This window comes from Erinaceus europaeus, chromosome 17 (genome assembly GCF_950295315.1).
Source record: "Erinaceus europaeus chromosome 17, mEriEur2.1, whole genome shotgun sequence".
NCBI lineage: Eukaryota > Metazoa > Chordata > Mammalia > Eulipotyphla > Erinaceidae > Erinaceus > Erinaceus europaeus.
This window is the reverse complement of record NC_080178.1, coordinates 74,265,755-74,282,072: the sequence shown is the minus strand read 5'-3', so window position 1 is coordinate 74,282,072 and position 16,318 is coordinate 74,265,755. Positions and strand designations below refer to the sequence as shown.

General features: G+C 50.3%; 1 protein-coding gene across 1 annotated transcript in view; it reads right to left on the bottom strand.

Moving 5' to 3' along the window:
• The window catches only part of USH1C (USH1 protein network component harmonin), a 47,190-nt gene that overhangs the window by 11,292 nt on the left and 19,580 nt on the right, over positions 1–16,318 (bottom strand). The window contains 4 exon segments of the mRNA XM_060177073.1: positions 3,645–4,115; positions 4,662–4,778; positions 5,937–6,086; positions 11,135–11,184. Of these exon segments, the coding sequence (XP_060033056.1) occupies positions 3,645–4,115; positions 4,662–4,778; positions 5,937–6,086; positions 11,135–11,184 (788 nt within the window).

Below are 16,318 nucleotides of genomic sequence, written 5' to 3'. Positions count from 1 at the left end.
TCTGGTCCTTGACTGTGCACAGAGCCACGACTCTTCCTGGCAGATGAGGAGCAGCAAAAGCCGTGACCAAGGGAGACGAGGGCCCTGTCTGCTTTGCTCCAACCCTCTTGATCATCTTGGACAAGATCAACCAGGCTGTGTTATAATTCAACCCCCAAACCTTCATGGGATCCCCCCGACCACTGAGCTCCCAGGCTCCATTCCCAAGGTCCTCTCCATGAACGTCTCTACTCTCCTTGTGTCTTCACTCCTCACTTCTCCTCGCTCTGCCTAACTGCGGCCTCCACAAGGCTGGCTTTCTTGCTTCCATTCTTGCACATGCCCTTCCACCTTCTGGTCTACCTTCTTAGGCCTTTGCTTTGCTGTCTCTGTCTTGAGGAAGAATCCCTTGAGCTTTTCCTCTCCGTCCTCACAACACCTGCACTGCCCCTGGCAGGGGAGTAATTTCCTCCCAACTTGCCTACCTTTCCTGCCAAATTCTCTTGGTCTGGGACTGGGTTGCCCCTTTTTCAGTGTTTCTCCAGTGCCCAGAACAGTGTTTGGAATGAAGTGGGTGCCCACTAAATAAGTCAGATGAATAGAAGAATGGGTAACTCAGGGTCCACAGGGAATAGAAACGGCCCCAGACCTTTCCTTGGGCAGCTGCCATGTGCACCTGCTAGGCTGAGACAGGTGTTTGCTTTCAGCGCCCGAGGCTTGCTGGTGGCCGTGTTTGTGTCGTGAAGATGGCAGCACTGATGACAGCTGGCCAGGAGCACTCAGGGAGGAGGCTGGGCAGGCCTGCTGGTGCACGGGCAAAAGTGCTCACGCAGACGGCATGGAACTGTGTCCAAACAGCAGCCTCCTGGCCTCTGCATTAGGGACAATACTGACTTCAGTGCTGCTTTGGGATTTAGGGCCCATTTCTGTGGTGTCCTGTATGTGGGAAGCTTTTAGTTCTCTTTGTGCTCTGACTGGGAAGCAATGGTAGGAATTTCCTGAGAAATTTGGGGGAAAAAAACCCCAACAAACTACTGGATCATGTTTGGGGTCTTGGTCCTGCCTCCAAAAATGTGCAGTTTATCACAAATCCCATGTTCTCAGCTGCAGCCACATTTTCTTACAACCTGACCCATCACTGAACATAGTTAGTGCTTCCTGGACACCTATGATGTGCCTACCATTCTAACCAGGGACTGTGAGCTCAGACTGACAGGGACTCAGAGGTCACACAGGCTCCTGTGTTAAATAGGAATAGATATGGGTCCTGATTCAGATCGATGGGGTAAACAGTTAGTGGTATTTATATACTTTTTATATTTGGGATCGACTCTATTCTAATCCAGTTTTCTAGGCCTATTCTCACTCTGACACCATCTTCCCAGGCAACACATTTATCGCACATGCACGTTAGCTACCAGGCTCAGACAAAAAATTACTACAGTCATGGGCCCCTTGGAACATACCTAAAATAGACTTCCTAGCTTCTTCCCACACAAAAATTCTTAATTTCATCTGCTCTATTCCTACCTTTGGGTTCCTGTTTATTAAACAATTTGTCCTGCTTTAGATCTTACTGCCTTTTAGCCACCAAGTTGCAGACACTACCATGACACCATCCTGACTTCCCTGGGCAGAGGACCTCATCAGTGTGTTCTGTAATGTAACCCCACTTCTCCAGAGCCCTGCCCCACTAGGGAAAGATAGAAACAGGCTGCGGGTATGGATCCACCTGCCAATGCCCATGTCCAGTGGAGAAGCAACTACAGAAGCCAGACTTTCCACCTTCTGCACCCCAAAATCTTTGGTCCATACTCCCAGAGGGATAAAGAATAGGGAAGTTTCCAATGGAGGGGATGGGATACAGAATTCTGGTGATGGGTACTGTCTGAAATTATCTACAGTCTTGATAATCATTATTAAATCACTAATAAAAATTAAAAATAAATATCAGCTTAGTGTAGGATGGGTTCATGTATTAACACCTGTAATCCTTATAATAGGTAGGTTTGATTAGCATTCTCCCTTCCCCACCTTTTTTTTAAACCAGAGAACTGCTCAGCTTTTGCTTAGGTTGATGCCAAGGGCTGAACCTGGCCAGATCCTCAAGCATGAGCATCTTTTTTTTTTTAATTTATTTTATTTATTTATTCCCTTTTGTTGCCCTTGTTGTTTTATTGTTGTAGTTATTATTGATGTCATTGTTGTTGGATAGGACAGAGAGAAATGGATAGAGGAGGGGAAGACAGAGGGGGAGAGAAAGACAGACACCTGCAGACCTGCTTCACCGCCTGTGAAGGGACCTGCCTGCAGGTGGGGAGCCGGGGGCTCGAACCGGGATCCTGACGCCAGTCCTTGAGCTTAGCGCCACTTGCGCTTAACCCGCTGTGCTACAGCCCGACTCCCATGAGCATCTTTCTATACTATCTCCCTGGTCCTAGTGTTCTCCTTTAAGGAAGAGGCTGCCCACGTTCCCAGAGAGATCCTGTAATCCTCTTCCTCCATAGCTCCATGCATCACTGTTCCTCAAGGTTTAATTTATAACCCTGGGACAGGCAAGCTGTGTTTGTCACAGCAGCAGGGCTCAGGACCACAGAGACTCGGAGGGAATTCCTCTGACAGTGCCTTGCTGCAGCCTTATGGGCACCTGCACTCTGTTGGCTTCCTTCCTTCCTTCCCTCCTTCCTTCCTTCCCTCCTTCCTTCCTTCCTTCCTTCCTTCCTTCCTTCCTTCCTTCCTTCCAGCTCTGCAAGGACTCTGAGGTGTCTGCTCTGCCCTCTTTTCTTCTGTGTGCAGGAAACCAGATCTACTCAGGAGAGGTTAATGAAAACCGCTGAGCAGGGACTCTGGACTGTCCCCTTCTCCTCAGCTGGCAAGAGCTACCTTAGTTCTGACCCAAGCCTGGCCCCACAGTCACTGGAGCAGAGGGACATTGTGTTGTTCTCTCCATGACATAAAAACTCTGCCTTCCTCGGGACTGCATCTTACGAAGCTGCCTTTGAGTTAAGGACAATTAAAAGGCAATGTGCCTCTTTGAGCAAGATGACAGCTCAGCTCTTGATATTTAAGACAACCCCCCTCCCGTCTTTTCATAGGAAATCTGGAGTTTTCTAGGGACTCTCCACCTTCATCTTCTCTGTGGCTGGAAGTCAGCCAGCAATGTCAGGCACTTCCAGTCAACGTTGCTGGTTAGTGCCGGAGAAGCTGCCAGAGTCAGGTGCTGACACTGCTCTGAATCGTGCTGTTGCCTCCTCAACAGAGTCTGACACAGCCCCCCTGCACCCTCCCACCACCTCTACCCTATTAACCTGGGGAATCACTTCCTAAATCCAAGGATTCCTGGGATATCATCAAGAAATGGCTGAGACACAGCGCTCAGGCCTCACCTCACGAGTCTGATACTGAGCTGCCAGTCCATGCTGGCCACGTGATGCCAAGAGAGAGCCGTGGCTGTGGCGGCACTGACCCACCCCAGGCATTGCAAGTGATTCGTGCAACACAGCACTGCAAGCACACACCACACAAGCCTCCCACACATGAATGCAGGACGTGCATCCCATGCAGGCTCCCACCCACCTCCACTCACAGGGGCAGTGGGGAACAGGGCATGAGGCAGCCCCACTGGCTCCCCCTTGCCCAGTGTAGTGCATGGGGCCCAGCGGTACCTTAGGGGTGGGTGGGAAGCTCTGCTCAGGCACAGAGGAGTTGGCCGACTTCCCGCCATGGGTGCGGGCCTCCCAGTCCTCCGACGTGCCTCCAGAGTCCCTGGCGCGGAAGGGGTGGCTTCCCAGCGCCTCCTCCAGGGCCGAGGGTAGCGGGCGGGTAGGAGTGAGGTCTTGGGTGGGGATGGACGGTGGTGGAGGGATGGGGGTGGGGGGCGGAGGGCGCTGCACCCAGGGTGAGGACGAGGCAGTCACACGGCCTGAGGGGGGTGCTGGGAGCTTGGGAGCTGGAGTGGAGGGAGGCGGGTGGGGCATCACAGGCAGGGCAGAGGGAGTTTTGGGAGGGTAGCAGAACATGTCCAGGGGAATGTCATCCAGGTCCGTGGTGTGGAGGTGCAGCCCACCCGCGAAGCACCTCAGGGGCGGGGCCAACGGAGACACGTTAGGTGGGGGAGGTGGGGGCCCCGTGGTCATCTGAGGGCGGGAGCACAAGGAAGGTTTGTCATGGTCTCCAGCCCCAATTCACAGGACATCAAGCACAGTCCCTTCGTCCTTTCAAATCTATTGTGCTTGCTGTGCAGACCCACCAGGGGACGTCAATTCTCAGCCACCCAGTGCCCAGCTGAGCCCATGCTGGGCAGCCTGCAGAAGGCACCCAATGCAGGAGGGCCCCAGCCTTGCCCTCTGTGGCCTGTCAGGGGAACCATCTAATTAACCATCTAAACTGGAACACACACGACAGTAGAAGGGCCTTTCTTAGCAATCATGCCAGGACACCAGGCCTAAATGGGACCATGACAGGGGTACTGCAACTGAGTGGCTACCCTGGAGGGATGCTCAGGAAAACAGACACATTCCTTTCCTCAAAAAGAGCAAGTGGACTGGTCCAGGGGCTCTGAACGGTGAGGCTCTCAAGTGGCCATTGTGCCTCCAGGTGTCCCCCAGCCCCCCCGCCACCCCAGGAAAGGGGTCATTCTGAAGGCTGCGATAGGGTCTGTGTGACAAGACAGACTCCATTACCTCTGGAATCTCATTATCGGCAGAGGAGATCTGCTCAAGACGCGTCTGACAGAGCCTTTCCACCCAATACTGAATCTTTTCCGACTCCTCAAGGTCTTCCCGCTCTGTCTCGGATACCTGGGGCCAAAGGCCACGCATAAAGGAGAGGACAGAGGACATGTGTGAGTCCCATGTGGCTGTCACATTGAGTCCTTACATAGAGGAGGCAGAAATGGGGTGCAGGACTGGCTTAGTGGAGATGGTGGCAGGATAAATCAGAGAATGGGCATGTGTACTGTGTGGGACTAGGGTCCCCACAAAACCTGAGCCTCACGACTTCTAAGATCGGTCCTTTCGTAGGCTCCCAGAACATGCCAAGAACACAGATGCACTACTTCCCCACCCCCATTCCAGGCTGTCTTGTCCTCAGAAGCACCTTCAATTTCATTTTTAATTTTGTAGATAATTTGTTTCTAATGCCAGAACTAATGTGCTTAACATTTTCTCTGGAGTCTCTGCATTTGTAATCGAATCAGCCTGGCATTCTGATTCATGGCCGCCTTAAAGGGAAGCAGAGCCAAGATTTTCAACCACTAGTGAGTTACAGTCACCCAACTCAACCAGGAAATAGGAATTACTAGTGACAGGTGACCACTTCTTTAAAAAGAAGTCATGAAGGGGACAGCCTTAGACACATTCCCAGATTAAAGAGGCCCAGCCTCAGATACACCCTCAAACAGCCTGATTCATGGGGTGGGGAGTGGGGCTAAGCCTCACCCCAGGCCCCCAGTCAACACAATGGGGTTACCCCCACAACAGAACCACACTCTCAGAACCAAGGCAGATTGAGGAAGCCTGGTCTTGCATTTATAACCCAGGCAGGAAAGTCAAACTACTCAGACCTACTGACAGGTGGGTAAAGGGAGGGCAAACTTCAGATCCATAGTCTAGGCAGAGCCTTGTTCCTTGACCAGGAAGAGGTCTCACAGTCTGACCTTGGGTTCAAACTGAGGGGTGGGAGTCAAATTTCTAGAGCAGTGGGTGGAGGGCTAGCTTAACATCTGCAGTCTGGGCAGAAAACCTCACCTTGGATCTATACTTGAGCAAGGAGGCTCGAGTCAGCCTAAACAAGCACCTTAGTGATCTCGAATGACCTCTCCCAGACTGAGCAGAGAAGGCAGGCAGGGACCACTCCATCCTTGTCCTCCACACGGGGAGAACAGAGGCAGCTGGTTCCCTAGGCGGACAACCAAACTTCCCCAGGGACAGTCTCTGGCCCGCGAGCAGGACACGTACCTCCTGGGCCAGCCGGTTGATTTTCAGTTGCTTTTCTTTTTCCAGCATTTCCTCTTTCTCTTTGTAAAGCTTTTGCTCAAACTCCAGTTCCTTCTTATTCTTCTTCAGCTCCTGCAGACTGTCATACTTGGCTTTCTTCTCCTTCCCTTTCTGAGCACATGTGGCATTGTTTACATGATAACGATTACAAGGAGGTGTGGGCACTGGCATGGCACAGCAAACAGGGCTTTCAGTCCTCAGACAAAACCAGGCAGCCAGCCCCCTTCCTCTCCTGCGCTGGGTATCAAACCTCAGGCTTAGGACAGGCAGGTTGCCGCTTTCCAGTTACAGAATTGGGGGGGGGGGGACCTGTTTAAGAGTGCATGTTCCGATGCTCAAGGACCAGGGTTCGAGCCCCTGGCCCCCATTTGCATAGGGAAAGCTTTGTGAGTGGTGAAACAGTGTTGCAGTTGCCTCTCTGTCACTCTCCCTCTATATCTTCCCCTTCCCTCTTGATTTCTGGCTGTCTCTATTCAATAAATAAATAAAGATAATTTTAAAAAATTTAAGAAACAAAAAGGATAGGGGGACCCTGGCCTTCATCAGCCAGCAGCATGGGCATATCTACTAGGTAGCTGTGACCCTGACCCAGTTCCTTAAACTCTCTGGGCCTGCCTCTTCTCTAACATGGGGGGCATACCTGCCCTGCCGTGGGTTTGCACAGGGTGCTGGGCATGTTTTCGAGTACTGACACAAGCCTTTTGCAGTATCTACATGTCTGGACAGCACAGGTGGGTGTATCCTGCGAGGCTCTAGGGAAAGTTTGGGAGAACGGGAAGACTTCATGTGTAGAGGCCCTCCTCTCTCCTGAGCCAGAAGAGGGTGGGAGCCAGTTTCCGGCTTGGGGGCCCGGAGTTAAGGACATCAGCCTTTGCTTTTCTGCTCAGACTCAGACCGTGTCACCCTAGAGAGTCCAGACCCACTGTCGTACCGCACCAGCTCCTGAAGGAGGCTTAGACAGCTGCTGCGGGGCTGGGAGAAACAAGGCAGGGAAAGAAGCTCATTGGAACTTGGGGGGCTTTGGGGCGGGAGGCACAGAGCAGACACACTTTATTTAATACCTGTAGACACCAGCAGTGTATGTGCTGTTGGTTCTGTCACGTGCGGGTCTGATCTCCGGTCTCTCTGCCCAGCATCAAACATCTAGTATGTGGTTGGACCAAGATCTGAAGCTGAGCTTTGGGTCCACAACTTGCCCTGCCTTCCTGCCTTCCTTTCTGTTTGTTTTCTTTCCCCACAAAGATTTTATTTATTTATTAACACGAGATAAAGATGAAGAACTAGGGCATGATTCTGGCACAGGGGATGCCTGAGATTGAACTCAGGACCTCCTGCTTCCAAGTTCAGTACCCTACCCACTGCACCACCTCCTGGGCTTCCACAACTTTTCTACTGTGATAGAAGAAGGGCATGTGAGCACCATCACATACAAGATGGAGGCCAAGCCAGCATTCGGGCGAAGGGATGGAGGAGAGTCAACACTTGGGAAGTCTGGGGTGGCTATGAGAAGCTCTGTATGCTTCCTGAGCTCACCTCCACTCCAGCAAAGCTTCCTGCTCTCAGGACTCCAGGGGTTCCCAGAATCCAAGGCCAGGGAAGAGGAATGTCTTGGCAATGGCCAAATGACAATGTCCACAGCTTAGAGAACTGTGACTGAGTCCTCCTGCCTCCCCATCAAAAGACAACCTTCACTTCCCCCAGGACAGTATAGTCTGGACATGGCCCCCATCAGGGATGGTTTATGAACCACTGAAGGTGGTGAATCTCACAGCTCCAGAGTCCTGCCCAGCTACTTTGCCAATGTCCCCTGATCACTAGACAGACGGATTTCCACCATTAGGACAAAGATTCAGACCACACTTGAATCAGGGTGTGGGACTGTTGTGGTAGAAACGGCCAGTCTGCCTAGACCTCTGCTAGATCCCTCTCTCCAACATTACTAGTCACTTCCATTAGGAACATAATCATAAACCCTCTGTGGGCCTCTCCAAGACCTTGTCATCACTGCAGAGCAGCAGTGGTAGGGACTACCCCACTCTCCAGAGGGAAGCTGGGCCAGCCTACACTGCCACTCATGGAAGATGGGCCCTGAAATGAGTGCAGCCTAGAATGTTCCCAGCTGTGACTATGGACTGTGAGCTCAGATTGACAGGGTCTCGAGGTTACACAAGCTGTTGTACAAAATGTCAGTATATGTATGGGCTCTAAATTGGATCGGTGGGGTTAACAGTTTATGACATTTATATACTTCCCTCATATTTGGGAGTTATGCTCTGCCCTAATCCAGCTTTCTAGGCCTATTCTCAACTCTGACACCATCTTCCCAGACAATATTTTTAGTCCACCTGCATGTTAACTATCAGGCTCAGGCAAAATTACTTTATAAAGCCATGGGCCCCTAGGAACATATCTAAAATAGACTTCCTCATTTCTTTCCACTCTAAGATACCTATTTCCATCTGCTCTATCACTACTTTTTGGTTCCTGCTCTTTAATCATTTCATCCTGCTTTGTGTTTTGCTCCCTTTCAGCCACTGATGCTGCTATGATTTCATTCTGGCTTCCCTGGGGAGATGACCTCACCAATGTGTACTGGAACCTCACCTCTCCAGAGCTTTGCCCTACTAGGGAAAGACAAGAACAGGCTGGGGGTATGGATCCACCTGCTAATGTCCATGTCCAGTGGAGAAGCAATTATAGAAGACAGACCTTCCACCTTCTGCACCCCCAAAAATAATTATGGCCCATATCCTAGTAGGGGAGAAATGATAGAGGGAAGATAAACAGAGGGCTGTTAACCTTAACTCCATCAGGACCCGGAGAGAGAAGATGAAAAAAGAAAGAGCACTCAGAAGTAGTAACAGGTGTAGGTGTGACTTGGAAAGGAAGAGAAGATGGGATCATAGGAAAATAAAGGGCAAATATATATAAATATAGACAGATAGTTATAGAAATAATAGCCAACCCATATCTGCAACTTTGGGGAACTACTGTAGCTTCCAAATGGAGGGAGTGGGGACACAGAACACTGATGGTGAGAACCGTGTGGAATTATATTCATGTTATCTTATGATTTTTTAAATCAATATTAAGTTACTAATAAAATTTAAAAAAAAATCAGGGGCCAGGTGGTGGCACACCTGGTTCAGTGCACACATGACAGTGTGCAAGGACCTGGGTTCAAGTCCTTGGTTCCCATCTGCAGGGGGAAGGCTTCACAAGTGATGAAGCAGGGCTGCAGGTGTCTCTGTCTCTCTCCCTCTCAATTTCTCTGTCTCTATCCAATAATAAACAAATTGAAAATATACAAAAACTTTTTTTTAAAATTAAAAAAGCATACACATGTATTTGTCAAAAAAAGAAAAGAAAAAAAAGAAATGACAGTCCAATACCAGCTTTTTCTACAGTGATAGAACTTAATGAGTGGGGGTTGGGGGGAAGCTACACTTCTTTACAAACACTTTCGGTGACCTGATTGATCCCCCGAGACAGGATGCATGTGAAGGAGATGCAAGTTCTTTTGCCTTAGCTATTGGCGTCTGGGAAAGACCCCTCTCCCTCTCCCTCTCCCTCTCCCTCTCCCTCTCCCTCTCCCTCTCCCTCTCCCTCTCCCTCTCCCTCTCCCTCTCCCTCTCCCTCTCCCTCTCCCTCTCCCTCTCCCTCTCTCTCTCCCTCTCCCTCTCCCTCTATTTCCTTCCCCAGTAAATCCTTATCCGTGTATAGTCTTCTCTAGTGGAGTTCTATACAGATAATATATTGAGAAAAATTAGAACTATAACTCTGTGGGGCTGGTTGGTGGTGCACCTGTTTGAGTGTACCTCTTACCATGAGCAAGGCCCTGGGTTCGAGCCCCCAGTCCTCACCTGTAGGGGAGAAGCTTCATGAGCTATGTCTCTCTTTCTTTCTGTCTCCACCTCTCCTCTCAATTTCTCTCTGTCCTATCACATACAATAGAAATAAAGAAAAACAGTCACAGGGAGCAGTGGATTCATTGTGTAGGCACTGAGCCCTGACAATAATCCTGGTGGCAATGAAAAAAAATCTATCTCAGTGAGACACCCAATGCCATTGTGCAGATTATATCCACAAGATGAAAAAGACAGCCTCATGAGATCAAAGTCTTTCTGAGACCACATAGTGAGGAAAGGAATCCTCTGAGGTGCTTTGTTTTAAGTTGATTCAATGCCACTCAGCTCCTGGTCTGGGCTCCCAGGTGAAGGCTCTCAGCTCTGCAGGAATAATATCACTGTCAGCAGTATCACATTTGCAAACAGAGGGCTCACTTTGCCAGCGCACCAGGTCTTCCCATTTTATAGGAGGGAGAAATGACATATCATCAAGGCTGCCCAGATGCCAGGGCCTGGGTTTCTGTGGGGCAGACCTACCAGAACGAGCTAGTTGAAAGGTAAGACTTTAATTAGATCGTCCAGATTTATGCTGATGCCAGATTACTAAATACCAAGTCATGGTGAATGTCCAATCTACAAGTATTAACAGCGGCGTTTTCATAATCAAATGCCAAAGTGATTTAGCAAGAGAAAGGACGAGAGCGTTTGATGGGGCCTGGAGATGGGATAATAAGATTTAGAGAGAAAATCCAAGGTCCCAGAGAAGAGAAAAATGCATTATCCAGGGTACATGCAGAACTGCTTCTAAGAGAGTGATGGCAGATAACTGTGTCCCAGCCCGAGGCAGCATGTCCCGGCCTCAGTAGCCAGTGTGCATCTGGCAGAGCCAGGCTTGGGAGCAGCACCATGTCTACCTAACCTGACGTTCCACAGTTTAGCCTTGACTTCTAGCCTTGGTCACTGACTCAACTTGACAGAGAAACAAAGCAGAAGCTTCCTGCCATGGTCTTGTTGAGCTCAATGCTCAGTAGGGCCAGTGCCAATGCTGATGGTACCCGCCAATCCTGGGTATGTGTGTGTGGGTGGAGGAGGTCTTACTCTAAAGTCACTTCCCCAACTCAAGATGAGCCCCTGACATGTGATGTCAGCCCGGCAGAGTGAGGAGGCTGGGTTTTACTGTTTAGAAACAACAGGAGGCAATAAATAAATAAATAATAAATAAATAGATAAATGAATAAATAAAGTTTGGAAAAGGCCAGTCCTCACAGCAAACTCAACAGCACACCAGCACAGCACCAGGACCTTTCCTACCTTCCGGATGGTTGGGAATTTGCCATCGTAACGGTAAAACCACCCAAAGGCTAGAAGAACATGGAGAGCAGAACAGTGAGCCAGAGTCCCGCTCAGCCTGTGTCCGTGGGCAGAGCCTGGCCTGTCCAGCTTGTGGAGGAAGGAAGGGACCTCAGACCCAAGAGCAACACTGTACCCTCCACCCCCCCACTTACCTGGCCTTACCTGGGGTGCAAAGCAGGCCCCACACCACCCAGGAAAGACCCCAATTCCCACCATCTGGGACCCCTCCCAGGACACTATCTTTAGCAGCCAGTGCCAGAAAAATCAGAGCAAGCCTCCTGAGAAAGGGGGTGGCTTTTCCCAACTGTGTCCGTGGTTTTCAAACACAAAGCCCCACTGAAAGAGAAAGAGGCCTCTCCTGACCAACACTGGACCCTTCAGCCAAGAAACAGCTTGAGACAAAGGGAGCCTGAGTGTCTGCCGAGATCCTCTGTCAGGCAGAACAGAACTGCCCTGTCTTGATAGTTCAGCCTCAGCTTACAATGTGGAAAGAGGAGGCCAGGGGCCGCGCTGGGAAGGTGGCTCAGGCAGCTACAGGCAAGGGCCCTACCCCCACCCAGTCCAGGCCTCCTAGCGTCAGCCCCCTGCCTCCTGTAGACATGCTGCCTGGGGCATCACCTCACACCCAAAGCTCCCTGGGTCAGCAGTGATGGCTCCATTCACTCCCCACCTTTGATCAGTCTTGAAACAGGATCTTGGCAGCTCCTTGCTGGACCAAGAATGCCCCCTTGGTGGTAGGATTTTGGGAATGTCAGGAGTCCAAGGGGAGAGGCCAGAGCAGAAGCTCGGGCTCAGGTGGGACTTAATAGTTGAACCAGTGCCTCAGCCACACAGCTGTGCCCCACTGGATGTATTGGCCTGGCCACCAGGCCTGCCCTCAAGGCTCTGTGTACAGTGCTTGGGCCAAGCTGGGGCCTGGAGAAGCTTCAGGGACTACAGCGGTTCCTAGCACAAGCTTGGCATCTGCAGGGCTGGCAGGGAGAAGCGGAGGGCAGAGCAGCAAAGCCAGGAGGCGAAGCGGGGGGCTGCAAACCTGCTCTCCTTGCTTCTCTGCGCCTTGGTCCCGGCTGTCGGCCAGCTCAGACTTGGTCATGGGCTTCACTCCCAGATCATCTACCCAGGAAGACAGGCAGAAGCTAAGAAACCAAGAGCAAATGGGGACCAAGAGCCCAGTCATATGACTTAGAAGCCTGGGCAACCATGACCAGCCCTTCCGTGTGCGGTCAGGGTAGACACAGGGCACAGGAGCCCAAGTAAACGTTTCCTAAGCCCTCTCCCCACCCGGGTGGTACAAGCAGTATTTTCTTTTTTCTTTTCTCCTTTATTCCCTTCCTTCTTTCTCTCTCTCTCTTCTTTTTCCTTCCTTCCTTCCTTCCTCCCTCCCTCCCTCCCTCCCTCCCTCCCTCCCTCCCTTCTTTTCTTTCTTGCCTCCGGGGTCATGGCTGGGGCTTGGTGCCAGCACGATGAATCCACTGCTCCTGGTGGCCAGTTTTTCCATTTTATTGGATAGGACAGAGACAAATTGAGGGGGTAGAGAGGGAGAGAGGCAGAGAGACACCTGCAGCCCTGCTTCACTGCTTATAAATTTTTCCCCCTGCAGGTGAGGACCAGGGCCTTGAACCCAGGTCCTTGTGCACTGTGCTGTTTGTGCTTAACCAGGTGCTTCTAGTACGAAGCTGTACTAGAAGACAAGGCCTTTTACTCCTTGACTTAAATCTGTCTCTTTCCTCCCTTAGGATGTGAGTGATGTCACGAAAAGGTATGTGTAGGAAAACACAAAGTGGTTGCCTTAGATTCACAAAAGATCCCGGCAGGGATAGTGTTATCTTGAAATCCTTGGGAAAGGAAAGAAAAATTCCAAGGCAGGAAAAGATTGAGGACAGTGGTATCTTGTGTCATGCACCAGGAGAACTTTTGGATCCTTTAAATAAAGGGAACAGTCTATCTCCTATGGTAATAGAATCTGAGTGATGGGTGGTCACAGATTGGAGCTAATGCATGAAGGGTCTCAGTGACTCCCCTAGTACACTAGATCGGATCCTAGTGGCTTAAGAGCTACCTCAAAATGCATAGGGATTCTTTCTTGATCTGTTCCATCGTATGGGAATTTCCTTTCTGCCTTGTTTTCCCAGATCTAACAATCAAATCTTGCAGTCTCTGCTTTAAATTCCCCGTTCTTGCTTGGCTACAGAACAATTTAGGCTTTGCTCTTAGCTCTCTTCAGACTTCCGTTGTCCTCAGTTCCACTGAAAACATAGGCCTGCAGTCTTGAGAAGAGTAGATTTGGCCCTGGAACAAAACATCTCTTTTCTATATCTTGAATCAGGTGTGTCTAGAGTAGCTCACATACCCCGACTCCATCTCTCAGAGACTAGGTGGGCCTGAACCAGACCGTCTCCAAGCTTCTGCCTCTTCCTTTGTGAAACAGAGTCACACCCAGCTCTTCATGCTCAGGGCAGTTGTCCAGAACTGGAAGACTCCAAAGCCTCTCTCCTGAAGGCCAAGTACCTACCACCTGGCCCCCACCCATGAATTTATGAACACCTATAATAAAGCTTTTTTTTGCTTTTAGCTTTGTCTACATATTCTCACCAGTGGAACACTGGTGCTTTCTTGCTATTAAGAAGAAAGAATTATAAGACATGGGAGACACAAATAGCTACTTGGTTTGATGGGAAGAGAACTTTAGTTTCTAAGCCATGGGGTTTGCTGGGGTTGGGGGCTAAGGGTGGGGTCCTTGCCAAGAAGGAAGGAAGGAAGGTTGGAAATTTCCTACTCCAAGATTTTTTTTCCTCCTCCAGGGTGATCGCTGGGGCTTGGTGCCGGCACTAAGAATCCACTGCTCCTGGTGACCATTTTTTCCCATTTTATTGGATAGAGACCGAGAGAAATTGAGGGAGAGACAGAGAGGGAGGGAAAGACAGACACCTGCAGACCTGCTTCACCGTTTGCAAAGCCTCCCCAGCCGGTAGCTTGAACCCAGATCCTTTCACTTGGAGCTATGTATGCTTCACTGGATATGCCACCGCATGGCCCCTGCTCCAGGATTTTCATCTCTTAAGGCTCTTTGCAGCTCTGAGATTCTAAAGGTTCCCTGCCACTCTGGCTTCAGCTAAGGAAAAATCTTCTGGGCACCTGCATGCGAGTGTATGCTGGGCTTATGGGCTTGGTGAGACTCAGCCATGGGTCCTACAGACATTGTTTTATGTGTGATTTATATATTGGTCAGAGACAGAGAGAAACTGAGAGGGGCGGGGGAGATAGGGAGAGAGACACCTGTAGTACTGCTTCAACACTTGCAAAGCTTCCCCTCTGCAGGTGGGGACCATGGGCTTGAACCTGGGTCCTTGCTCACTGTGACATGTACACTCAGCCAGGGGGTCACCTCCTGGCCCGGCCCTACATACACTGTTCAGAGAAGTGACTTCTTCTGTGTTTTTCCCATCTGTCTGAGAATGTGGGGTCCACCACAGGCCTAGACCCCCGAATTACATGAAAGGTTAAGGGGTCTTGTGGTTGATGAGTGGTCAGAGAGGAGCTTGCTGGGAGGGGTTCACCTGGCCCAAGATGACCCAGACCACTGCAGCCAACAGGACTGGGGAGAGAGGTCAGTGCCGAGCTGACTCAGAAGCCTTGGTGCATTTCCTGTTTCAGCTACAAAAGAGAAGGACTGGAGAGCTGGGTGTGGGCACAGCAGCCCTGCCGCAGGCCTGAGGCTGTTTGTTATCCATTGTAATTTGCCATGGCATTTCCATAGCAGACACTTCTATCTTGAACAATGGGAAAGTTCTGGCTTCTCTTATAAAAAAAATAAATTAAATTAAAGTCCTTTTCTCTGCTACTTATTTATTATCATGCTTTGGCTTAGAAGCATGATAATAAATAACTAGCAGAGAAAAGGACTTTTTTCTTCTCTAACATTCCTGAGAGGGTGTATTTGCTCTGATGCCAAGACCCCATTTGCAGAAAGGTACTCAATTAACTAGGATTGCCTTCGTGAGAAGCAATTACAATTGATTTCTCTCCTGCTGCAGCTCCCGTTTCACTCCTAAGAGCCTATTAGCTCTGTGCCTAAAATGCAGATCATTCACCAGGGACTTAGCTCTGGTCGCATCTTCAATGAATACTGAATGTTACAGGGAGAAAGGATGAGAGCGTGCTTTGTCCTCTGAGAGGACACTGAGGTGAGACTGGCCTCCTGCTTAGAAGGAATATGTGAGGAGCTGCTTGCCCTGCATCAGGGAGGGGGCAGGTGGCACCATCGAGATGCCCCGCACCTCTCTGAGGACCCAAGATGACGTCCTTCTAGGTTTGGGGTTGGATTTAAAGTTGGGGTCAGCGCAGTCCAGACCCCATCACAAGATCCCAATGACTGCCATGCAGCTGAGACGAGAGAACCTTGGTTCTTGGGAAGTAAACTGAGTCCCTACTCACAGGTTCAGCTGAATAGTCAGCTGGAGTAGAACCTACCCCATGTCAAGTATGGATTGAGGCAGTTGTCAGGTGGTGGTGGTGGTGGGAGGCCGAGCCAGGCTGCCTGGACTGTGACTGTCATGGCCTCCAGGTGCCTGGCCCTTGACTGCCCACCACTAAATCAGCAGAGAAGCACTGAGATATAGTTAGTTCTCTTTCCCTTGTCCTGGTGCTGTGAGCTGCCCTTTGACAAAGCATCCTGGGAACTGGGCTTCAGAATTGGCGGACAGGGGAGAAATGGTGGAGGTCTGGACGGAGACACTGGAGGTGAGAACACAGGACAAATGAAGAAAGGAGACGGGAAAGAGGGGAAGGGAGTTGGCGCACCTGGTAAAGCACGTGTTGTAGTGCACAAGGACTTGGGTTTGAGCCCCTGGTCCCCGCCTGCAGGGGGAAAGCTTTGCAAGTAGTGAAGCAGGGCTGCAGGCATCTCTGTGTTTCTCTCCCTCTCAATCACCCCCTTCCCATCTATTTCTGGTTGTCTCTCACCAATAAATAAATAAAGATCATACCAAAAATAAAGAAAGAAGATATTGAGAGAGTGAGAGAAAGAGAGATGAGAGAGAAAGAGAGATATGAGAAGGGCAGATGAAAAGACCAGTCTAGTGCCAGGGAGGGGCTCTCAGTCCTTCCCCAGCTGCATTCTGGGAGGAGTGTGACCTCTGTCCA